This window comes from Pogona vitticeps, chromosome 2 (assembly GCF_051106095.1).
Source record: "Pogona vitticeps strain Pit_001003342236 chromosome 2, PviZW2.1, whole genome shotgun sequence".
NCBI classification, from domain to species: domain Eukaryota; kingdom Metazoa; phylum Chordata; class Lepidosauria; order Squamata; family Agamidae; genus Pogona; species Pogona vitticeps.
Genome location: NC_135784.1, coordinates 273373175 through 273399870, shown reverse-complemented (window position 1 = coordinate 273399870; position 26696 = coordinate 273373175). Strand labels below are relative to the sequence as shown.

General features: G+C 41.0%; 1 protein-coding gene and 1 long non-coding RNA gene across 8 annotated transcripts in view; one reads left to right on the top strand and one right to left on the bottom strand.

Annotated features, from left to right (window-relative positions):
• Nucleotides 1–26696, top strand: part of XRCC4 (X-ray repair cross complementing 4) — a 172498-nt gene that overhangs the window by 128697 nt on the left and 17105 nt on the right. For 6 of the 7 annotated variants that reach the window (XM_072992589.2, XM_078386391.1, XM_020790246.3 and 3 more), the window contains one exon: nucleotides 7397–7669. The exons of the other annotated variant lie outside the window; for it this stretch is intronic. In XM_072992589.2, the coding sequence (XP_072848690.2) occupies nucleotides 7397–7527 (131 nt within the window). In that variant the 3' untranslated portion in view covers nucleotides 7528–7669. Of the gene's footprint in view, nucleotides 1–7396; nucleotides 7670–26696 lie in introns of those variants that run through there. 7 annotated transcript variants of the gene reach the window in all.
• Nucleotides 1–26696, bottom strand: part of LOC144587055 (uncharacterized) — a 663623-nt gene that overhangs the window by 635592 nt on the left and 1335 nt on the right. The window lies entirely within an intron of this gene.

Genomic DNA, 26696 nt, shown 5'->3' with positions numbered 1-26696 from the left:
GATTCTTTTTTCTTGCTGGCACTTTCTTCCTCCATACATAAAAACATGTATTAACCACAAAAGATTAAGACTAATATTCACAGAGGCAGTGACAGATTTTACTTTCTTGGGCTCCATGATCACTGCAGATGGTGGCAGCAGCCACGAAATTAAAAGAGACCTGCTTCTTGGGAGGAAAGCCATGACAAACCTTGACAACATCTTAAAAAGCAGAAACATCACCTTGCCAACAAAAGTCCGAATAGTCAAAGCTATGGTTTTTCCTGTAGTGATGTATGGAAGTGAGAGCTGGACCATAAAGAAAGCTGACCGCCAAAGAATTGATGCTTTGAATTGTGGTGCTGGAGGAGGCTCTTGAGAGTCTCCTGGACTGCAAGGAGAACAAACCTATCCATTCTAAAGGAAATCAAGCCTGAGTGCTCACTGGAAGGACATATCCTGAAGCTGAGGCTCCAGTACTTTGGCCATCTCATGAGAAGAGAAGTCTCCTTGGAAAAGACCTTGATGTTGGGAAAGTGTGAAGGCAAGAGGAGAAGGGGATGACAGAGGATGAGATGGTTGGACAGTGTCACCGAAGCTACCAACATGAATTTGACCCAACTCCGTGAGGCAGTGGAAGATAGGAGGGCCTGGCGTGCTCTGGTCCATGGAGTCACAAAGAGTCGGACACAACTAAACGACTAAACGACGACGAATATTCACAGAAGCACATAACCTGGCACTGTCTTACAGCAATCCAAGAAAACATATCTCTCTGAGGATAGTCTCAGGAAATTCAAGGTTGAATCAGATTCACATCAGTGGTACATCTAGTCTAGCATTTTGCTTCCAGCCCTGGTGAATCAGACTTTCGTAGGAGGATACCAAAAGGATGGAGCAGAGGAAGGTGGAGAGAGATCACTTAGAATGTTTTTTTAGAAGTCCAGTTAAATCATGTTGAAATAAACAGTGAAATAAAAATAAACTGCCCTCCCTACTTTCAGCCTGTAAGCACTGCAGTATATTTTGATTATTTTTTGCAACACTGATGTCCTGTGTTAAAGATATTTAAGAACTCAGCAGAGGACTTCTGTCTCTCTCCCAAATCTGATTACATGCATCAGATTTGAACATCATAGCTGAGCAATTCCTGTGTAGAGGCTTCCCTGTTAATTAGTATTGGTTGGCCTTTTGGCACAAGTCAGTGCCACCATGTCTCTTTTTCAGGAGCTTCACAATTGGAGTTAATGAGTCTGCATCACAACAACCTGACAAAATCATTTTTTTTGTTCAAAATCTTATCCTTTGAGGTATTGAGCAGTCTTGTGAATCAACAGCAGCCAATAGGAAGGGAGCAGTGAGCACGGTAAAGGAAGGGCTTACAGGATATTTGGGCTGTTTCCCCAAATTAGTTTCCCTGACCCAACATGAGAAATGATACATGCTGAAGGACCACAGAGTAATTACTGTGCCTTCATATTCACCCCCTGGCTATGCTTAAAAAGATACTAAAACTTAATCCTGCATTGAGCTAATGGTGATCAACTACGAAATTGTAGGCAAAATGTCCCTATTGTTGTTTTTTTAAGAGGCCGTAATGACTGAAGTTGCTCAAGATGATTAGTGTGTAGGTTTTCTGCCAAGGAAGGAAATATTAACCACCAGTATATTGTTGTAAATATAATCAGAAACGCTGAAAAATCCATTTTAAAATATTACTGAATAGTTTATAATGTCTTGGGTTTGTTAGAGGTCTTGTCTAAACAGCTAGGCAAACCATATAGTTGTGCTGTGTATACTTCTGTGGTTATGACTAAGTAATCAAATTCTTCCCCTTCTCCCCATCCCTACTGAGACAGTGGCTACAAAAGTATTTCTCAACCATGAAGTGTGGTCACATTTCTTTATGTAGGAATTAGCTTAAGTGTAAATGAACCACAGGAATGTATGTCTCTTGTTATTACACCTCAGACCTCTAGATTCTTTTTTTATAGTAGGACATATTTAATTCTCAAAGCCTGAGTTTGTTGATAAAGAAGAAGAAATGTGTTTTAATGTTCATGTTCCCAGTGGGCCCCTCCATTAGTCAAACACAAGGTTGCGGAAGAACAAAACTTGGGGTTTATTAACTTGAAATAACCAGGATCAACAAGCAACTGAACATAATGACCCCCCATGGGGACATCTATTTTACCCCTGGGAAAACCTAACTGTCCTTTCCTGCGGACTTTGGGAATGAGCCAAAGCCTTCCTTCTCTATCAGCTTCAGGACCCCCTGGAGGTGTGCGAGGCAAGGCATGCTGAAGCAAGGGGTGGTGTATTGCCAGGGTCAGCTGTCCTTGCATGGTAGTCTCCAATTCACTGTAGTCGGGCTCCTGTTTGACAGAGGGAGCTGGGCAAAAAGTGGAACTCTCTGAGGCAGGTCTGGGACAAAGTTGTTCTTCCAGCCCTTTCCTCTCCTTCATCTTCTCCTGTCACACTGGTCCCATTCTCCCACATTAGGAGGCTTTTGTTACTTCTCAGCCTGCTGGACCCACTCTGTCTCCTCAGGTAGCATGCAGAAGCAGACCCATTCACCCATCCAAGGGTCTTTCCACACACATCCCACTGCCAGCCAGCATGGGGGTCAAGGTCTTGCTCTGAGACTTCAGTCTCTGTAGGTGATCACAGAACAAAAGGAAAACTAATGATGTGGGTGGTCACAGACAATAGGAGGGCAATTAGCCTTTAGAGAAGTTGCAAAGAAGTCGACAAGCAGATATCTGAACCAGCGGAGCTTAAAGCCACACCTTGAGAACTCTTTTTATTAACTTAGCACAATTACACAGAATGTTGTGAGAATTCAGATAGGATACTGGTCACCTAATCGCCACTAGGATTGGCCAGAGAAAGCCTTTGAACTTATGATTTAACTCTAAGAATGAATGGTCACCCCACCCTTCAGGAGCCGTTGCTCTCTGCCAGGAGAGTTTGTTCTTCACTGTAACAGATAACAACTAACGGCCTTGGGCAGAAGCTTCCCACAAGTCTCCAGTACCACCTTGGTTTGACAAGCAGTAGTTCCAATTTTGGGTGACCCAGCTATTCTTGGACTACAGCTCCCAGAAACCCCAGCCAACACATCTGGTAGTGAAGGCTTCTGGGAACTGCAGCCCAAGAACACTTGGGTTACATAAGGTAGGGAACCACTGCATTAAAGAAATCTCTTTCTTAGCAAGTTAACACTTGAGTGTGCTTTAATATATTTATTTATTATTTATTTATCAAGTTCCTTACTTCTGGAGGCAATGTTAGATTTGTTATTTTACACTGACCTTGCTTTCAGACTTGTGTGGAGAGCTGGCTGATAGTTTTGCAGTGACTGTAAACATTGATAAGAAAAAGGAAAACATAATATTGGGGGCTGGGGGAAGGGAAAGTCCTAGACCTTGAAACTCCCAGAGTATTAAAATGCATGTGTAGCAAATTGGTACCTGGCCAAATGCAGTCACCAGTTGTTTGCTTCCTGGCATTTTGCAAGAACTGCAGATGTGTGAGGAACCTAGTCAAAATATCAACAATATCTTGTTGCATTGGCAGCTTGCAATCATAGTAATTTGCTGGGGTGGTGGTTTGCTGAGTTGTCAAAGTCAATGTAAATTCCTATAGACAGTTTATAAGATGTATTACATGGGAGAGCAGTTTACTCCACCAGCAAGTCTCACTTGTTGATAGTTGAAGGGAAATGAAAATACATGAGGAAAAAATAAATATAGGGAAGCAGGACATAGACACAAGCTACACAAGATAATAATAAGACAGATACCAGGTACTGAGCACCAGACATCAAACAACAGGAAACAACCCTGCAGCTGTGTGCTTCATTTCCAGAAGCCGGCAACAGAGAGAGAGAAAGAGAAGATAAATTTCCCTCCATAGGTGCAAATTGGCACATGGTTGGTTTGGCTTGATGTGAGCATTGTTAAATAATTTGCTTATGTGTCTGAATATGCTAAGAAATTATTTCTACTTTTATAGATGTACAGGTTTTTAATTTATTTTAAGAGATGTGCTTTATAAAAAGCTCCTGCACTTTTAAAATATTTGCTCCTGCAATTTACAAATGTGATTATAACATGACTTAAGTTCTGCCAACAACTTAAGTTTTGCTTTTGAATGTACTTCAGTTTTGCAACTTTTCATAGTTGTAAGAATTTTTTATGACGGTTTTTCACAAGTAGAAAGAATGGATTTCTCTTTAAGCATGTGTACCTACAGTTTTTTCCCCATACTATTCTCAGTAAGAAACCATTCTGAATCAACCAGGTGGGGTGTTACTCTGTTGGTGATGGGAGATAAAGAAACTTCAAAGCATCTGCAAACACAGTATGAATTACAAAATGTCACTGTGTGGAATAGGAAGGTTGTTCCTCATCGAAATTTTGTTATGTTCGCCGCCTCCTCTTCAATGGATTGGTTCACTAATAATACATTTAAATAGAGCGGAAAACATACCCAAGTCCAAGCAGTTTTCCAAAGAAGCTGTTAGAATTTCAAGGAAATGTTTCGTAATTCATGAACCATGCTACAACTTATATCCCTGCAGATTCTATGTTGGGAGTTTGAGAACAAAACCCCTGTAAATGTGTCAGCACAGCCTTTGGCATGACAAATGTGCCAGACTGGTAAAAACGAAGTATTACACACATATGCTGATCTTATATAAATTGTTGGCAGGTTTTGCCTTTGGCGTAAAATAGTTTCAGAAAAGCAAGCTGGTTTTCCCTGCCTTTAATAGTGCTGTATTGCATGTCTGTTTTATTTGGAGACACCAGTATATGTCTGAGCTCTGGCTAAGTTTCCAAAAGTTTGGAAATCTTTACTTCTTTTGTAGAAATTAAGAGCTTTAGACAAAGGTAAGAATACTGAGATCACATCATGGCATTCCTGTCATCATTAGGACAGACACTCCATCATGCTAAATAGTTAATGGATGCTTTCCTTCATCTATTCACATGTCTTACGTCTGCTTTTTCAGTTTCATGTGGCTCATTTTCAGCTGAGAAAACAAATACCTATCAAGGCAGTTACCTTCTTTCAAATCACAGAGCAGCCTTTTTGGTGTTTTTGGCATAACTCAAGAGTTAATTTTTTCATATTTCAAAAAACCATGCATATTGTGGCACTGGGAAAATGAACTGGAAGAGAAGATGAAATGAAGATTTCAAGCCAAAGAGCAGGGGTGGGAGGAAGGTTGTGACCTTTTGTTAATGGCATGACTGCACCTTTTAAAGCAAGATGCAGCTCTCCAGATGTTGTCACACTGCAACTCCATAAGTTCGAGCTAGATTAGCTAATGATGAACAAGGCTGAGAGTTACAGTCCAACACCTGGAGGGCTTTTCCATACCTGTTTGGAAGAGATATAATTAGACTACCATGTGTTTCTGTATTTCCCAGGGTTCTTGTTTCTATAATTCTTTTGATTTTTAAAATACAAGAAATAAAGGCTGTGACTTTGCTATGCAAGTCCTCAGCTCAGTTGGGGTTGGAAACTTTTATATAGATAACACTGCTCAGACCTTGCAAACTAAAGGCCATGGCGTACTTTATTTCAGCGGTCCATTTCATGTTGCATTTCTTTTCCTCTTGTTTTCAATATTTCATAACGTTATTGTCATTTCCACTGTGTCTTATCTTCTCATTATAGGTCTGAAGTACAATAACCTAAGTTTAGTCATTGACCTTGTAATAAGAGATCAGGCTTGACTTGATCTAGAATTCATTTTTTAGCCTTTCTGGTAATCCAAGGCATATATAAAAACTCTCCTTTCAGATGACTTTGTTTTTATCTCTCATTTCAGTTTGGATTGTCTCATCATAAACTTTTTAAGGTGTAAAATATTCAGAGGTGACTTACCAGGGCTACCTTCTGTGTAGTAGGAACAAGAGTTAGATTGAGTGTCACTGTCATAGTCTATGAAAGACCCTCTGCCAAAGTCACCTTCTACTACTGCAGCTTCCCAGGGCTGGTTCTTCAAGAATTTCTCCACCTCCTATCACCACTGGTATTATCAGTGCTTTTCTGCTGATACAGCCGTTAACTACTGAAGAGGATGGATGGGTCATAGGTTGGTGTTTTGGTTCTGACCATTCTGCCTTGGGGACTCTTCCAGGAGTCTAGATTCATGACATTGTTTGGCCTCCTGATGGTATTGGTTTCATTTTTCCTGACAATATTCAGCCTCCTCACCATGATAAGGTTTACATCCAAGACAGGGCTCTAAAATAGGCTTCTGAAGAACTTTAATTGGCAAAATGCAATAATAATATGTACCATCAAGTCAATTTTAGGTTTTAAGGGTTTTCTAGGTAGAACGTTTATCATATCTTCTTCTGAGGACACCTTGAGACTGCAGCTTGCCCAATGCCACACAGGCTGGTTCTTCTCATAGGAGGCACAATGTGCAATCAAACTCCCAGCCTCTGGCTTCTCAGTCAGATACTGTATGTTAGCAAACTCAAATGGACTTTTGAGATCTGCAAGTATTTTTTAAAAGAACTGGCAGATATTGGTATTAGACATGGGATATTCTTACTTGTATCCCTGGGGAAAATTAGAATTAGAAAATTTCAAGCTTATTTCATTCATGCATCATTCCTGTCATGCAAATCACGGACATAGCCCTGCTGGCACTGCCCCATCTTCCTGCACAGCTGATTGCTCAACAGCTGAGTGGGGGACTTGTCATCCCGCCTCCTTGCCAGAATGGTCAGCTGTGCAGGGAAGCACCAGTCGGGCTATTTCCGCAATTGGCAATATGGGAACAGTGCCATGCACACTGCATAGCCATGTGTAACTGAACCTGCCAGTGGGGGGAGGGGGAGGGACTGGACTTTACAAGCTCCTCTGCTGTCGATATTCATATTTGTCTCCCCAGGGATACAAATATGCAATGTTTAATTAATATGCATAGAAAGCCAAGGACTTGAAATTTAGGAATTTACTTCTAAACATGACAATACTAAAATATAGTTTTATATCACACACAAGTAAATAAAGAAAAATCTGTGTTATTCACAAATTGATCTAAAATTTTGTTGGCTATCTTTTTGGGTTATTTGCCAGCTTCTTTTTAATTCCTCATATCGGTGTAATAGACTGGATTGTCACTGTGGATATCCTAAAAACACTGGAGCTAGATGTGCGTATGTGTAGATAAGAAAGCAATACTTGAGTTACTCCTACCTGAATAATTTCATTGCTGATTTTGTCACAGGAGCCTCAGATGCAAGTACCACCTGCAGAGCATTCTTTCTTTCCTAAAGGTGAAATCACTCTCTAAGGAGATGATTATAAGATAAACTTTCTCATCTGTATGTGTACCTATTATTTTATTTTAAATAAGCAACTTAAACTATCTGTTTAAAATTTCTAGGCTTGATCCTGTACCACAAAAAACGTCAGAGAACGAACTATCACCAAAAGGCATGCCTTCAGAGGCAGGAAAAAATACTGATGACCCCGAAGACCTCTTTGATGATATCTGATCAATGTAGAAGGAGATGATGACCTCGTTACAAGTTGTTAAGCTCCAATTAATTATCTGTCTATGCCAAAGAATACATTTTACAAATGGGGGAGTTATTTGTACGTGAAGATAACATTTTAGAATGGTTTATCTTTTTTCTAATAAAGGCTTTGTGTGTGATCCCCCTAGTGGCCAATATTTTTTGTCACTTAAGATGTAAGCATTTTCAGGAAGTTGGTCTACTTACAGTTGATTCATGTGAGAAAAGTTGATCTACCCTCAGGGTTAGGGAGGAAAATTTACCAGACCACCAAAGTAGCAACAAAAAAACCCATGAGGATTAAAGCCTCCAGTCCATGGCTTCAGGTAGAAAGGTGTTTTATAACCTTCATAACATTTTCATGAGAAGTAAGAAGACATTTCCAAAATTCAATATGGATGCAACTTTTAATTTGTTTCACTCCCATCTTCTATATTGAAAACCCCTATTCATTTGTTCATCACTTCATAACGTTCCGTGTGACATCTCTTTTGGGAGAAAGAATAGTTCAATTTTGCTTTGTCTCACAAACACTTCTTTTCAAACCAAGGAAACAAACAAGCCCCTCAAGTTCTTTCCATCTGGTTTATGAAGAAATATGTAACAAAAGGAAACCACATGAAATTTTCAGCCATTTACAAAAGGCTGGATTCAATAGGTAGAGCTGTTTCAAGCATAGGGAGAAGACCTTGTTGTACTTGCCTACCAGATAGTTGTTAAAGATCAGGAACCTGACAGAAAAAAAAACATAGAAAGCTTAATTCAGCAGTACAAACATTGCTGAATGGCTCTCGCCTAGGAGTCTTTTCAGCATTTTGATGATCAGACTTACTTATTTACTTACTAACTAACTTACTTAAAATATTTTTAACCCACCTTTTTTCTCCAAAAAGACTCCAGGCAGCTTACATCGCTAAAAGAAAATATTTAAAAGCTAAAGACAGGAAGTATACAAATATTTTAAAAGAATTAAACAAATACTATATTTTTAAAAATGATAAAATCAATACTAAAAACACATTTAAAAACAACAAAATACAAAAAAAAATCTATTTAAAAAGCCCCTCTCAGAAAGGAAAGCCACCTGAAGAGAAAGGTCTTTGCCTGCTTGCAGAAGGACAGCCAAGATGGGGCCATCCTGGCCTCCAGTGGGAGGATGGGAGCAGTGACAGAGAAGATTCTCACCGGTGACCTCACTAAACACACCTGGGAAGGTGGAAGGACTGAGAGAAAGGCCTCCCCTGATTATCTTAGTTACCCTGGCAGGTGTGGTCCTTGAGGTAGCTTGGACCCAAGTCCAAGGGTTTTATAGGTTAAAACCAGTACTTTTAATTTTGCCCAGAAATAGTGTGGCCCAGTATATGGCAGCTGGTGATAACATTCCTGGGAAGAATTTAGGTTTGGGTTTGCCATAAGCATTTTATAGTGAGGGGAAAGGAGGGAAACTAAAAAGGATCCTTGGGTGCTCCCTGGCCTCGTTTATTTTGGAAATTGTTACCACAGCCTGGAAACAGCCTCAAAAAAAGTTGTCTGTTAGAGCATCTTACAATTATCCTGATCAGATGTCTCCAGGAATGATCTGCTATATCTATTCTTAACCTGTGGTCTCTGGGTGATCTCAGTGTCCTCGGGGGAGGGGGGGGGCTTGAAGAAATGTTATGATCTTTTCAGTTAAAATAGCAAGAAAGAATGGATGGATGGATGAAAGCAAGAAAGAAAAGAAAATGTAGGAAAAAATGTAATTTTCCTTGCTTATTGGTGGCTGAGAGATAATGTGACATTTCTTGCTACTGCACAGATACAGTGGTACCTCGACTTACGAACATCCCTACTTACGAACATTTCGACTTATGAACAACTCCAGTCAGAACTTTTTGCTTTGACTTGCGAACGGAGCTTCCACTTAAGAACAGAAAGAGGCAGGGAGAAAAGGCGGGCAATTCAACTTTCTAACTGTAGGTGGTGCTGAGGCTGCTTCTTTGTGTTGTAGCTCTTTCGGCATTTATAGGGTGTGTAGCAGTTGGAGGCTTGGGAGAGCCCCCTGCTTCAGAGTGAGCCTCTGTGTGTGTCTGCAGCGAAGTAAGCTGCTGTTTTCTCCTTTAAAACTGTTCTGAGTGGGTTTTGGTGGCTCTGCTTCAGAGTGAGTATGTGTGTGTGTGTGTGTGTGTGAGTGAGTGCAGGGAGGGTTTGTGTCTGTGCTCTGCTTTGGAGTGAACGTGTGTGTGTGTGTTTTTGGAGTTTTTTTTCCTTCTTAAACCTCAGCAACGGAGGTGGCTCTAGTGTCTTTTTTGAGTTTTTTTCTTAAAACCTCAGCAACAGAGCACCTTCCGACTGGGCTTGCTGTGCTCTTTTTATTGTTATTTTTTGTTAATTTTTTTCCTCCTGGGCAGCAGGGGGGGAAGCCATGGCTGCTGACCGGAGTGAGGGAAGCTCCGGAGGAGCAGGAGGAGGCAGGCAGACAGGCAGGCAAGCACTCCCTGGCCAGGTCTCTGGCCCCATCCCTGTTCACTTCAGCCAGCCTTTGAGGCTCCCTTTCTCTCCTGGGTTAAATTTTTTGCAGCCCCAGCACATTCCTGTGGGGCTTGCAGTGGTTTTTTTTTGGGGGGGGGGGAGTATTTTTTTTTATTCAGCCAGAATGGATTAATCGGTTTCCAGTACATTTCTATGGGAAATGGTGCTTCGACTTAATGAACATTTCGAGTTACGGACACTGTTTCAATACAGATTAAGTTCGTAAGTCGAGGTACCACTGTAGTCAGAACCTTTGGGAAGAAAGTCAGAGTTTGGACGGACTTCGTGATTGTGTTTCTTCAATTTCTGCTAATAAAACCGTTTGATTATCAGGTAAAGTTACTTTAAATATTATCACAGTGAATTTCATGGCAACACATTTTGGGTTGAGCCTCAGAATGCATCACTGGGTGAATTTGAAATGTAAAAGAACTGATGATGTTGATGAGGTTGCATCCTGTTCAAAGCAAAATGAAGCTTCTTCCAATCATCTTTAAGTGTCACTCTTGTATAGCAAGGAATATCTGTCAATTGGCTTCACATGTACAGACAAACAACTACCACAGTGTGTGTTATGTTACGAGATATTGTCCAACGAGGCCATGAAACTAAAAATTATGAAAACATCTTGATAATAAACATAAAGAATTGATGCCACAAAGAGCATCAGTTATGTTCAAAAATAAGGGACATGAGCTTTAGGAAAGTAAGAAAATGGTTAAAAAGACTGCAACTGGTTGTAACAATGAAAATGCAATGAGGTCCTCATTTGAAGTTTCTCAACTAATAGCAAAAGCCTGAAAAACACATATTACCAGCAGAAAAAAGCACAGTTTCTGTACTGATCAATGAGGAAGAAAGAATTAAAGGCTATTATTGTTGTTGTTGTTGGTGGTGGTGGTGATGATGATGATAGTTTGTGGCCCCCACTTTGCCTCCTCCCCGAAGCACCCATGCGTCCTCTGCTGTCAAGAGTCAAAAAAAGCCTCACCTCGCTCACCGGCTCTCTCCCAAGACAGCGCCTCTTGCACCCTCCATCCGGAACTGCAGCCTGCCAGCCAGCCCGCCTGTCTACCGGCGGGCAGGCTGCCGTTTCGGATGGAGGGTGCAAGAGGCACTGTCTTGGGGGAGAGCCAGCGAGTGAGGCACGCTGCTGGCCCTTTTCCCTGAGCACCCGAGCTGCCACTGGGCGATGCCTGAGAGAGGAGCTTGCTCCCAGCCCATCCTCGAAGAGCGCCTCCAACAGCAGCTGCTGCCGCCGCCACCTCTTCCAGTGAAGCAGCTCTCTGGCTCTCTTTCTCTCTCGGCACCCCCAGCACCAGCCCAGCCAGTGGCTGCCTCAGCACCCAGCAGGGTGTTTCCTCCTCCTCCTCTTCCTCTTCATCCTTGGCTCTGGAGGCTGCCTAAGCTCACCTCGCAAAGTTTTCTCCTCTGTCATGGGGGGGATAGCTGCTGCTGCTGAGTGCACCTTTTTTTGAGGGGGGCCCTCAGAGGAAGGTTGCCGGACCTCTGTGTATGTGTCTCTGTGTGTGTGTATCTGTGTGTGTGGTTTGTGTGCGGGGGGCCCGCCCCGTTCTGTTTAATTTCTCGGGTACCGATGGGGGCTTGGCAATTCTGTGAGCATTTTTAAAAATTTTTTATGTTGTGACCTCATCCCCTCCTGCTAGGCGGTCGCCGGCACTCCCTCCCTTCTCTGCTTCTTCGTCCTGCTGCTGCTGCTGGTAGTGAAGAAGGAGCTGGAGGGGGTCGTGGCTGGCGACGAGTGCTTGTGCGTCCCCTCCTCCTCCTCGGAGACCCAGCCAGGCTAAGGAAACTCCTGGGCGGCTTCCTCTGGCTCTTGCTCCACTTGGTGGAAAATCTGATGCGGCCCAGCCTCACCCAGCCTCTGAATCCAGTGCCCCCAGGTAAATTGAGTTTGAGACCCATGCTCTTGACTGACCAGGAGCACCTCAGTCTGATCTGGATTAAGCATAATTTTGTTTATTCAGTCTATTACTGATACCAGGTACTGCTTTAGATCTAAATCAGCTTCCTTGGATGTAGATGGAATGAATAAATAGAGTTGAGTGTGATCAGCATAATAGTTTCACCGAAGTCTCAACAATCTCATCCAGTGGTTTCATGTAAATGTTAAATAGCATGAGTGACAAGACTGAACTGTGAGAGGCCCCACAGGTCAATGGCCATAGTATCCAACAAGAAGCCCCTAACATCACCTTCAGAATTTGTTCCTCAGTGGATCAAAACCACTACATAACAATGCCTCCAAGTTTCATTTCAGATAAGTAGCCCATAAGAATAATGTGGTTAATGATCAAAAGCCAGTGGGAGGTCCCTCCAAAATTCTTGTCCCGGTCCCGTTGTAAATCATCCATCAAGGTGAATGACGCTGCCTCCAATCTATAGCTAGGCCTGAAATGGATTTAGATAAGTGGTTTACAATTTTAGGTCCCCAGATGTTCTAGAATTAAAACTCCCAGAAGTCTTCATCACTAGCTGTGCTGCTCAGGACTTCTGGATGTTATAGTCCAAGAACATCTGGGGACTCAAGGCAGAGAACCACTGATCTAGAGAATATATTTTATCCAGGAACCACAAGACTTGAAAACCACCATAACACCCAAGGATGGACTACTGGAGACTAGCTGGTAAGTATCCAATATGATGGGGTTGAAATGCCATTTTGGACAAATCCACACATCAGTCTTGAGCCACTCAGAAAACAAGCTCAGCATCAATGCAGTCTGTTAGAACAACAAGCTGAAGGACTCCACCCCACACCCCATCCCCAAGAACAACATAGTTAACTCAGGATGACAGTTGAGCAGCAGCATGGATAGTACACAACAGAATCTCTGTTTGCTTCTGGGTAGCCACGAAGACCAGTAGACTGTGAGATGGGGCACTTGTAAGAAGCGGATTGCCCAGCTGCTTCCTATCTTGATGTGGGGGCGCTCACCACTTTGGTCCTTGCGCTCATAGTCTCAAGATTAGACTACTGTCATGTGCTCTATATGGGGCTGCCTTTGAGACTGACGCGGAAACTTCAGATGGTACAAAATGCGGCGGCCAGACTTCTTACAGGGGTGAAAAGGTACCAACATATTTCCCCAACACTGGCTGCCTTGCATTGGCTCCCCATTCGTTTCCCCATTGATTACAAAGTTCTTACGATTACATATAAAGCCCTAAACAGTTTAGGACCTCGATATCTGGCAGAGTGCCTTCTCCCACCCAGTTCTGCCAGAATCACTCATTCCAGCCAAGCCGGGTGGCTGAGGAGCCCAACGCTGAAGAAGGTCCGGAAGGAAAGAATGAGGAACCGGGCCTTCTCAGCAGTGGCCCCACTCCTCTGGAACAGCTTGCCAGTGGAGATCCGCCTGGCTCCCTCTCTGGGTGTTTTCAGGAACAAACTTAATACCCAGCTATTTGTGAAGGCTTTCCCTCCTGCCATATCTTAATTTCTTATACTTTCGCCATCTTAGACCTGTAATATATGTTTTTGGTTTTATTGTTTTTAAATTTCTAAACCGCCCAGAAGACCTTTGATCTAGATGGGTGGGATAGAAATCCAATGAATGAATGAATGAATGAATGAATGAATGAATGAATGAATAAATAAATAAATAAATAAATAAATAAATAAATAAATAAATAAATAAATAGTGAACTTTTTAAAAAAAAACTACAAGAGTGAGTCAGGAACATGGCAAGTAGTTTTGAGTCAACCTTAGTCTAACGCTGGTTGCTACCAGACCAGCGGGTGCAATTCAAATCTGGGCAGAAGCAAGAAAAAATACCAACATTAACAAGATTTCAATTATTTATTTATTTATTATTTATTTTATTCGTTTATTATTTTAATTAATTATTTTATTATATTGTTTTTTTATTTTTTATTGTTAGTCACCCAGAGTAGACTTCGGTCTAGATGGGTGGGGTATAAATGTAATTAATAAATAAATATAAATAAACAAAGATTATAGTTGCTATATGGAACTCCCATTATGGCAATGGGATAATAATTGTGGCGGACAGTCCACACATCACTCCTGTCAGTCATTGTGGAGCTCTAGTGCAGGAGCCTATGACAGGACAGGACGGGTGGAGTCAACAAAACTCGGAGAGACAGTTCTGAGGGAGAAGATTGTGAAGTGTTTAGACAAGATATTGGAAAGTTGGTGTGTTAGAGAATATTAAAGAGTTAAAAGTAATGAGAAATACCTAGACAGTCAGAATATATTGAGACCTTGATTAAAGTGAAGGAATACAACCAAGCTTACATGTAATCAAATCCACATTTATTGAATGAATAATAAAAGAACATCCATGATTTTTCTTCTGTGATTTACCTACCAAACCATAAATAAACTTTGTTATATTTGGCAGCAATAGTCTGAGATTCATAATTGGTACAGTGAGGGTAATACCCTCTGGTGGCAGCGAAAAGGGGTGAAAAGAACAAGTCGTGTCCAAAGGTGAACCTGTGTGAGTGGGAAAAGAAACAGGGGACACTGGGGGTGCACGGCAATAATAAATAAGTGGAATACTAAATTTATTATTCCACATTCTTTGTGACCCTGGGAGTTATTTAATTTAATATTTGCTGCAACATTTTATAGTACTGTGTGACCTCCACAATACTTCAGCTTCCATAATACAAAGGAACTATATAGAACTGAAAAAGAAGCAAAACACATTTGAAAGTAAGACATCTAAGTATAGAAATGTGAATTTGGAAACAATATTCTTTCTATGCCTATGTGTGCAAGATTTGTCACAAACTAGAAATGTGATAGCAGCTAATAAGGTTTAGGGGCTAAATCACATATAGAGATAGGGATAGTAGAGGCAATTAGGAATTAGTATACAGTATTATCCTTTTATGCTGTGGATCAATGTGCAACTTTACTTACTCCCACTGAAACATTCAACAAAAAACACATTTACACCGTTCAAGTAGTTGGTTTCACAGTAGCTGTAACTTTGTAAATAGTTCTGCACCATACATTTCAGTGATTTCAATGCAGAGGAAATGGCAAGCTTATTTAGCCCCATTTAATTCATTGGGAGTTGATTTTTGTTGTAACAAAACTTATGCCTTAAATGGAATAAAAATGTGACATACCCCATCTAGATCCAATTAAAGTTTTTGAGTGGATCTCTGCCATATTTGTAAGCACTTAACTAGCATACATGTCAGATGTATACAAGTATTTATTGATGTCCCTTCCAATAAATGAAGAATAAACAATGTGTCTTCTTTAAATGAGAATAAAATTTCCTATAGGCATTATCAAATTAGCAGTGAAGCAAAATGCATTCCCCTATTTGCCAAGCCATTTACAAGAATTAAAAATGAGGAGAATATTTTTCAGACAGCCCAACTAAAAAAAAGAGAGAATCTTAAGACTACACAGGCTTACTCTCACTTGTGACAGGAATATAATTATTATCATTATTTATTGTGATGCTTATTGATTTTTCCTGCCACTTATGTGAGAAGTATCAGAACCTTTTATGCTGGCCATCGGTCACCATCTCCTTTTCCAAAATCTCCTTATAATCAAGGTAACATCATTTCAGAATTGTTTTAGTTGCAAACGAACATAATATGTTTGGAAGCAATTTTCCTCATCTGTCTCAAAATTGGTGTGGGAACCAATTTTTGTCCATAAAAAAGAAAGGGTCTTCCTCCAACCTTTGAATAAATTGTTTTCCTCTCAGAATTTCAGCCTCAGCCTTGAGAAAAGAAGACAGATGGGACATAGGAGAGCACTTTTCAAATACTTGAAAGATATACAGAGGAGGGGCAGGATCTGTTCATATAAAATGACACAATTATTTTTTTGAATTTTGAACTAGTGTACATAAAGCAAAGTTTTAAGTGAAGTTTGTTGGACATTCACACTGTTTTTGAACTTTATTATCATTTCTCGTGGAGAAAGCATGTGTGACACAAAATCACAAAGTGACTTTAATTTTGTGCAAGGCAAATGTTTTAGAGATCTATTTCTCCTTCAGGATCTGCCATAAAAATATTATGCCATTATTGTTTTAAACTATACATGGGTAGATATCACAAAAGTCGTTGTAATTTAGTCGTTTAGTCATGTCCGACTCTTCGTGGACCAGAGCACGCCAGGCCCTCCTATCTTCCACTGCCTCCCAGCGTTGTGTCAAATTCATGTTGGTTGCTTCGATGACACTGTCCAACCATCTCATCCTCTCTCGTCCCCTTCTCCTCTTGCCTTCACACTTTCCCAACATCAAGGTCTTTTCCAAGGAGTCTTCTTTTCTCATGAGATGGCCAAAGTACTGGAGCCTCAGCTTCAGGATCTGTCCTTTCAGTGAGCACTCAGGGTTGATTTCTTTTAGAATTGATAGGCTTGTTCTCCTTGCAGTCCAGTGGACTCTCAAGAGCCTCCTCTACACCACAATTCAAAAGCATCAATTCTTCGGCGATCATCTTTCTTTATGGTCCAGCTCTCACTTTCATACATCACTACAGGAAAAACCATAGCTTTGACTATTCAGACTTTTGTTGGCAAGGTGATGTCCCTGCTTTTTAAGATGCTGTCATCTAAAAAGGAGAGAATCTTAAGATTACACAGGCTTACTCTCACTTGTGACAGGAATATCATTATTATCATTATTTATTGTGGTGCTTATTGATTTTTCCTGCCACTTATGTGAGAAGTATCAGAACCTTTTATGCTGGCCATCAGTCACCAACATCATTTCAGAATCGTTTTAGTCGCAAACGAACATAAAATGTTTGTCGTCGCTTTCCTTCCAAGAGTCAGAGGGCAGGAGTTTGATTCCCCATTATGCCTTCTGAGGGAAGAGCCAGCCCTTATAGCCTTGGTCAAGCTGCACAGTCCCAGGGCCCCAGAAGAAGGGAATATTAACCCACCTCTACATAATCTATAGCTAGAAAATCTTGGGAAGAAAATACTCAGTAGTGGGCAAGGTGACAGACTAGAACTCAGGATACCAGGTTTAAACCTCATTTGTCCATGGAAGCTTATAGGGTGGGGGAGGATAATACTGATAAAATGGCTCCTTAAGTATCTCACTTATCTTGAAAGCCCTATTAAGATCACTGTAAGTTGGTTCCAACTTGACAGCACGTCAAACATACCACCTTTTATTAGAAAGTTAATGCTCTACAGAGCATTATCTGAAAATAATTTGTTTTTCCTATGAGCTGCTCTGTTCAAAATAAGCCACTGGTTTATTTTAACCTTAAAAGAATTTGAAAATATACACCAAATAAGAGTGATCTGGGGGCAAAAAAAATATTTAGCAACAAACTATTTCAGCCTGTCTCCCAAAAAGGATGTGTCCAGATCCTGGTGTTGTAAATGCACACAATTAAGGCAAAGCTTATGTTAACTAGAAGAACATAATGGTTTATGCTGAAACATTTCGGAATTTGTAATAGGAAGAACATCATCTATACTGTTGGTGCAAGAGAATATCACATGAGTAAAACCTAGAGGGACCTCAAGAAACTAGTAGGTGAACACTGCGGTCCTATCAGGAACAGAGAAAAAATTATTAAGAAAACAAATCAAGTGGATTCTCAAGCTTGAAAGTTTGTCCCCAGGAAGACTAAATGCATCATAATTTTCTTCCTTTATTGTGATTATGCCTTGAAAGCTTTCCTATTGCTATGCAAATGATATGTGTTGATAGTTGGTAGAAAGCAAAGTGAAGGTTAAAGTACTGTGGTTTTTCTGAGATGAATGGGCTAGGGAAGCATTTGTACAGTGTTCACAACAACACAGAATCAACACCAGACAGAAAAGATATGATCAATTGTGGCCTTCCAGAAATGTTTCTTCCACATTTCCGGGCTGTCCCAACCAGCCGAACCAATGATGATGAATTACCATAGCTAGAGTCTGGAACCATCTGACGGCCCATAGGTGCCCATACCTGAGATAGAAGGATATATGTTGATAATATTTAATCACTCTTAGTGTGAAAGCCCAGTGGTAAGAAGTTAATTTTCTAGCGAAAGTAAGGTCTGGTGTATTTTCTGGGCTCTTCGCTTGTTGGTGGCATTATTTCCTAAGAAATCCTGCCAAATAAAGGAGTTAACATTGAAAGCATCGTGAATCTTCATAAGAAAATTGCAGTGGCTCCTATTTTATCCTTTATACTCAGCAGCTTATGCTTGCCCTGTAGGGTGAACCCCAGGAATGGGAAAAGTTTTGGGGGCTAGAATTCTCAAAATGCCAAGATTGTTTTTGTTTTAATGATGGAGGCCTTTCTGTAATGCTAATGAGACTAGTGTTAATCTCTTATGCAAAATGACCCACTGCACCAAGTGATGTCAAGTCACTTTTATGCTATGTAATTAAAGACCAGCTGAATATCTGGTAGTTTCTGCATATGGTTCTGATTATACCGGCTGAGCATGAATCCTGTGTTGGATCAAAGCTTTTTTTTTTTGCCCTTGTTTTTCCCTCTAGCCTTGCATTCACATTTCTCTCCCCCCGCCCCCCCCCCGCTAAGCTTATACAATGTTCTCTTTCATTTAACAAGACGATTAAAGTGTAGTTTTAAATATTAGTTTTATTTTAACAGTAACCTGGAGGTACGACTCAAGCGGGCAAAGGTAGCTTTAAAAAATGATGTCTGGGTTAGTGAAAGCAGTCATTCTGAAGGGCCAAGCAGCAGGAGGGAAAATTATCTGCAAATGATTGCAAGTCAATTTTCTAGAGATTTGCTCAGCACTTGAAAGGGATGGCATGAAAGTAAACTGTGCTTTGCTGCAGTTCTGCTCATGAGAAGCCTCTTGAAGGAAAAGGCGGGAGAGAACAAGTGTTGGCTGGAGTAGTGAGGAAGCTCAGCTGTTTGGATACGGTTCCTGCCTAGCTGGAAGAAAGGAAAAAGACTGTCATACGTGTCTGTGTGAGAGAGATGGAGCAGATCTGGGTTCTTAAGTCATCTCATTCATCTGGTTGCTTTCAGAAGAACTGGCTAGTGTAGAAAGTTTATATGGGATTGTAATCTGGCTGCCCACGTACCAGTCCAAACCCAGGGAGTTTCAGGTACACCCAAGGACTTGAGTAAAGTCACTGTTTTTTTTCCCCCAGTCAAACTTTATGTGGCTGGCATGTGGAGCTACTACTACCTTCATCACCAGACGGTGTGGCCATTGAGCAGGAAAGATGGGAACTGTCATTGGATACATCTGGAGGGCACCAGCTTGGGGAAAAGGTTTTTAAACGGGGCCCAAACTTACTTTGCAGTGTATTATGAAACAGTGATATTGCTTGAATTATGGAAAGAGTACCAGATGGTCAAATGAATGCCATCTGAGAAGTGTGTACACACACACACACACACACACACACACACACACACACACACACACACACACACACACACACACCATGATTTGCTACAGAAAGCTAGCTAATCACTAATTCTGCTGAATTGTGTCCATAATTGATTGATTGATTGATTGATTGATTGATTGATTGATTGATTGATTGATTGATTGATTGATTGATTGATTGATTGATTGATTGCATTTATATGCCGCCCATCTAGACATAGTCTACTCTGGGCAGCTCACAACTTAGAAGATAAAAGCAATTTAAAATATACAGTTTTACATTAAAAACAAAATGATATAAAATGTAATATAAATGTACGATTTTAACAGTTAATTTAAAGCAAAGAGTCCCAAGATGGCAAGAAGAAAAGAAGAAAAATAAGAATGACTGAATTGACTGAAGGGAAGGCCTGCTTGAATAGCCAAGTTTTCAGCTGGCTTTATAACTGGGCCTTATAAAGAAAGCACCCTGAAACATTTATCTTGGGTCATTTATATTTCGTGGTGATCCACTAGCAACTGTTTTTAGAAGCCTGAATGGAAGAAGTGGTAGAAGAAATTTCATGCACAGCACCTGTACTCTTTTTTCCCCCAGAGCTTGGATATTTCTTTATTGTTGTTGCTATGTGCCGTCAAACCACCTCCAGCTTATGGTGACCCTATGAATGAGGGATCTCCACAATGTCCTGTCCTCAACAGCCCTAGTCGGCTCCCGTAAACTCAAGCCTGTGGCTTCTGTTAGGAAATCAGTCCATCTTGTATTTGATCTTCCTCTTTTCCTGTTGCCTTCAACCTTTCCCAGCATTATTATATCTCCCAGAGAATCCTGACTTCTCATGATGTGCCTCAGCTTCAACAAATTTTCCTCCACTGATAGTTCAGGCTTGATTCGACCTAGGACTCACTTGTTTGTCTTTCTGGCAACCCAAGGGTATCCCCAAAGCTCTCCTCTCTCGGTCAGGTTTTAATGCTAAGAGATCCACTCTTAACTATGTGAACATCTTCCCTTCACTGCTGACTGGCCTCAAGTTAAGTAGCCTTTACATTTCTGGAATTAGGAAGTAGACGTCTGGGAAAGCTTTTGCTCTGGAGCTGCTGAATTTTTGGAAATTGAGTCCTGAGTGTTTGGTGACGACTGCTTTGGTTGCCTAGCAACTTCAGCACAGTGATTCCCCTTTCTCTCTGACCTAGCAATATGAAGAGTCTGGGCTGGAAGGCAAAGGAGAATACACAGGATGTGTAGCCAGGCCCCAGCTGTTTTCAGAAAAGATGAGGCAGGCTGCCAGAGGAGGCTAAATGTCATCCTTAAATTCTAGCTTACTAAGGAAGGGTTCTGATAATGTTCTGCTAAGTACAGACTCATCGGCATGCATCCTGAGGTCTTCAGTCTACACATACAAAAGATTGCCACACCTATCTTAGAAAGAGGAGAATATATCTTACAACTTGATCCAAACAAGAATGGGAAGAAAATGAAGACTGTTTTCAGATCTCGAAAGAGGAGAAGGAGCTTCTCTCATCAGCTCTGCTGCCAAATCTGCCATATCAGAGTTTAGCCAACTTGTTATTCTGGGAACTGTAACCCAAAACATAACCTTTCAAAACATAACCTCCAAATTCACCTCTATAGCTCTCGTTGTACTTCTCTTACATTAGCTTTTATAATGTGGTGGTACATTTTGAAGTATGAAGCACAGGAGTTCATTAGGACATGCCTATCCCTAGAATCCCCATGGAAGGTGCTTAGTGATGCCCCTCAGGTGGAGCATAGTGCCTCCTTTTATGTTGTTCATACTGCAAGAGCCTCACTCAGTATATAAAAACTCCATTAAATATGGGTGAATAAAGCAGTAATAAAGTCTCTCTACTGTAGGACCTCACAGGATCAGTATCCACTGTTTCACTTATTTGTGGTTTGTCGCAGCCCTGTATACAATACACAAAAGCACCCCCTTGTGGCCTTTGTCCCACCCCCTGGTATGTTGCATATGGGGTCCCCTTGTATCCGCAGTTTCAGACATCCACAGTAGATCATGGAACCAATTCCTCACAGATAGAGAGATCCAACTATATTAATTTATGAGCTATTACTGCAACCTAATATACGTTTACAAAGATTAAGTCCCATTCAACTCAGGGAATCTCAGCTCTGAGTAATGTGTTTTGCAAGTTTTATCTTGCAAAACATTTTAATAAGACAATCCCAGCCAAATGAATACAATTTCATTTTAATTTTAAAAAAATGAAAATAATTTTACAGAGAGATGTGCTCCCATAAACGGAGCAAGTAAAGCAGGAATTCCATTAAAAGAAGATGATTGTATGCAGCCTCAACGTGACAATTTTTGGTATTCCCTGATTTTCCCATGCTAATACAGTATATCACAAGCCATAGTAAAACTTGTGAGCCTCATTATCACCTCAACTGCCAAAACAAGGGGGTGGGGGTTCTATCAATGATTTTGGCCCTGTTCAATAACTAATAATGTCTAATAACTGCTGTGCAAAAAGGTCCCAACAGACTCTTCTGTGTCTCTCCTCTGTTACACTACCATGTGTGCCTAAACTGCTTTTTTAAACAGTTTAGAGTCTAGAGTCTGGTGTGAAAGCATGGAAAGTGTAAAACAGATTTTATAATGGAAGGTGCTGCTGGGGAAACAAATGAGATAAAAATCCATAGGTCTGAACACAGAGACCTGAAGGCTGCTGTCCTTTAAGCCATGTAAGGTGGTTCCAAAAGAGAACGAGCGAGCAGCTGAGTTCAGCAACATTTCTGATAAGTTAATCAGCAATGATTTATGGAAATAATTGTGTAGAAAGCAAAATAGCCTCTTCTTGTCTTACACTTGTAGGACACTGGAAATCCATGGGAAATTGGCAGTCTTCCGAATAATGAATCAAGTTAAGTGTGTTCCTTCTTCTCTTTTGACTTTGAGAAGCCATCAGGAAAGGTGAGAGTGATTCTGATTTATGAGGGCAACTCAGCAAGGAGATGCAGCATAAGCGGGTTTCCTTTCAGTCTGATCTTGACACATAGTTTTCTGGCAGAGCTGAGTGTGGGTTGTTCTTTTTACATACGCAGGTGAGTGAAAACATGCTCTGTCCCCTGCTACAGACATCTTAGTTATTTCTCATTACAATATGATGAAAGAAAAGCAAAAAATAGGTAGGCTCAGTACAAATAAGTAATGTCTGGATGATCTCTCATGTAGAATAGAGTTCGTAGATACGTTACTAAACAAACAACCATCCACCTGTGTGTTCTTGTGTATGTGAGGGGGGGATAAACATGGCTTGTGAGAGCATCTGACCTGAAGAGCAAAAATGAATTTTATGGATCCATTATCAAGACTGCTGTTATACTACACAGCTCTGTGCTTCTCACAATATTATATGGGTTGATAAGTATTTTCTACATGCTATACACATTTGGGAACCTGAGGTGGATCTTAGCAGCATCATGCAAAGCTATCATCTGCGGAGGCAACCTGGGTTTTTGACCCAGGGTGCCAAAGTTTATAAGGGGCAAAAAGCTGATGATAAAAGGGCACAACCCCATGCTGCTGGAAGGTTATGAAACTGCCTGCCTCAAATATGTGCACCACGTCCAGTGCGCACCTCTCCAGCAGAAGGAAACACAAGAACCAATGTGCCCTTCCTCTGGATTCCTGTCCTCTTCCTGTGTTGGCCAATGTCATGTGACCCAAATGTAACCAATAGCGCAGCCAGTCCCTGGGTGCTAAAATGGCTAGTTACAACTCTGGTGTTTTTTTTCCCCTCTGGTAGAACTGCTTTTGTCAGCTGAAAGGGGATGGGGGAACCCTTTTCCCTGGAAGCCCCAGGGTGCTTTCCCATAACACTGGAAAAAAGCTTTTGGGCAGTGTAGAGCACTCCAGAGGAAAGGGGAAGGGAAGAATCACCATTTTAGCAGACCTCTGTTACCATGACATTTGATTTCCCCAAATGATGCCTCAGCTGCCTGAAGTTCACAGAAACCACCTGACAAAGCATTTCAAACTCTTCTCTTTTTTTATCCATCAGATGTCTGGGAGTCAGCTATGAGGTATTAGAATAAAGGCAGAAGAAGAGCACCCTAGGCTTTATAGATTATAGCAAAGCCTTTGATTGTGAAACGCTATGGGTTATGCTAAAAAATGCATATCTTGATGCATACTGTACTGTGGACAAGAAGCTACTGTTACGACAGACTAAGGAGAAACAGATTGGTTTCCCCTAAGCCAAGATGTCAGACAAGGGCGTATTTTATTTCCTTGTCTGTTATGTCGATATGCAAAACAGATCATATGGAAAGCTGAGGGAAAGTGAAAACTGATGGACAAAAACCTCCATAATTGAAGACATGCAGGTAGTACTGGCAAAAAGTAGCAATGCTTTCTTTCTTCCTTCCTTCCTTCCTTTCTTCCTTTCTTCCTTTCCTCCTTTCTTCCTTTCTTCATGTCAGAACATTGCACAATTTAAAATTATGGATCTCTATGAAATATAGGTAAAATTAAAGACAAATTAAAACATTTATATAATTACACTAATTTTGGCAAGAGGAGAAGGGGACAACGGAGGATGAGATGGTTGGACAGTGCCATCAAAGCTACCAACATGCATTTGACCCAACTCCAGGAGGCAGTGGAAGACAGGAGGGCCTGGCGTGCTCTGGTCCATGGGGTCATGAAGAGTCGGACACGACTAAATGATTAAACAACAACAAAGTTTTGACCAGAAGGGGGCTAATTCAATCTTGGCCATTTGCTAGATCTTGTTTTGTACTTGTGGTCCGGCATAAATTGCATGCAAGACAAGCAATGCCTTGAAATAACTACTGATGAATGTGAAAGAAGAAAGAATAAAAACAGGATTTCAGCTGAACATTAAAGAGACAAAAGTCATGACTACAAAAGGGCTGCATAAAACTAATGGGTAATGAAGAAACTGAAACAGAAAATTTCAATACCTTGGTTCAGTCATTAGTTTGAATCCATTAGAGTGGAGATTGCAATCACAAAATCAGAAGACAGACTTGAAAGGACAGTATGAAAGAACAAAAAATGATCCTCAGGTGTAAGGATTTCACACTAGGAGACCAAGGCAAAGATAGACTACACAATGTGCACAGCTGTGAAAGCTAGACAATGAAAAAAGGAGCCAGGAAAAAAAATCTATTCATTCAAAATATGGTGTCAGAGAGATTTACAGATACCATGGAAGGCAAGAAAGACAAATGAGTGGATTCTAAGTTAAAACAGACCTGAACTCTCTCTAGAAGTAAAATTTACTAAACTGAAGATGTGACTGCACTGGCCCTTTTGTTATGGACTACTGTAGTCAAAATAGGGTGGCTTGAGACAGAGGAGAAGGAGTGACGTGCCATTTGGCATGATCCTCACTTTCAGATGGCATATCTCCTCTCTTCTGGCACTTCCAAGGCTCATGGGCTTGCTTCACAACTTGCTCTCAACCCAATCTCTCCTTGTTCTCTCCCAAGGGCTTCCAGCTAAGGTTCTGGAGCAGCAGAAGAGGACTTATCCCATGTGAGACTTTAATTTCAAGTGAGCATGCTGTGGATTTGGCTCTTTCACACTTCCATTGTTAAACAATTGTTCGATGGGGTTGGGCAGCACAGAAATATTGCCAATATTTATCCCAGAGATCAGATGAGCTTGACTTCTAGTGGACAGGTCTGTTGGCTCCTGCCCTTTGAAGTGAAGGAAGTTCCCTCTTGGAGATGCAGGGGGATTTCCTTTCAAAAGGTGGAGTGGGTGGGGAGAGCACTCCCCTGCCACTTTTTTTCCAGTGAGGAACTAAGGAGTAGATTTATTTTGCAATTGAAGAGGCGAAGGGCTGGGTTGCACACACTGGTACTGGATTAAACTATAGCACAGCAACCCACACGGAAAAAGTAGAAGCCCCTGACAGGGGCTCAAAATGGTGCAGCTTGGGCTGCTCTTGGGGCAAATTGGTCCACTTGTCATGTGGTTGCTGGAAAATGCAGCAAAATAATAGACTCCCACAACACACCAAGCAGTTGGACAAATGCCTGACTGAACGTGCTCTGAGATTGTCATACATTGACAGTATTATGGGAAGAAAAGATTTAAAGGATGGAAATCATCCTGAAAAAGTTGAAGGTAACAAGGAAAGAAGAGGAAGGAAATGAGATCGGTTGACTGAATAAATGGAGCCATGACTTTTAGCTTTCAAGACATGACTTTGACCGTTAATACCAGAGATCACTAATTCATAGTCACCATAAATTGGAAGTAATTTAGAGATATGTAACAGCAATTAGAATAAACCTCTGTTTGTATATTCTTGTGTGTTTTACTTAGCTTGGGTCTTCAAGCCTATCCCAGGACAACACTTTGTAACCCCTATTTCTCCCTTTTTCTTTAATCTTGCTTGGCTTAATTATGCATGTTTTACCCTCTGTGGCAGTGTGGAGAGACTTGCTTCTCTATGCTGTGAATAAAGCAATCAAGTGTTCCTTTTGCACACATATTTTCCATCCAATTATCATCCACTCTCCTGGTCAAATTACATACAAATGAGTGGGAACGCCTCATACCATTTGCTCCACCCATAAGCTTGCTTCATTAGAGAGACATGAAGAAACAGTGACCAGAATCATGTTAGCATTTCTGTAGTCAGGGTAATGTGCTGTGACTAATTGCCGAGGTGCCAAGGCATGTCTTGGTCACACACAGTGACCCAGCATCTTACCAATTAGGCACAGTAACCATAGCAAGTTTTGCAGACCTTACACAGATGCTAATAGGATTATGGCTTGCATGCAGTGGTTCTTCAGAGAGTCAGGTTCTAGTTCCCCAGTGATCTCTGATTGTCATTAGGTGACCTTGTGACAGTTCATTTCTCTCTGCTTGACTTGACTCATAAAGTTGTTATGAGGATAAAGGAGCTAGACATTAGAGCCTTGGGCTCACTGAAAGGAAGGTGGAGATAAATGACAAAAAACAGCAACAGAGAATAAAATTCACCATACTTCACACAATGGAAGACGTGTAAGGAAGTGGTTTCAGCACCCATTGTAAACCAGTTTTTACAAGACAATATATAAAACTATACTCTTCAGACAACCTGTGATTATACGTTTCAGATAACCTGTGATTACAGAAGGAAATTCCTCAAGCGCATATTGTTCGTGATTGTCCTATAATTTGCAAATTGGCTGGCTTTGTTCAGTGACCGGTAGGCAGGGCATAAGCATGTTCTTCCTTTGAAACCTGATTTCTCAGATACAAAAATTACCTCAGGTGCATCTCTTGAACACT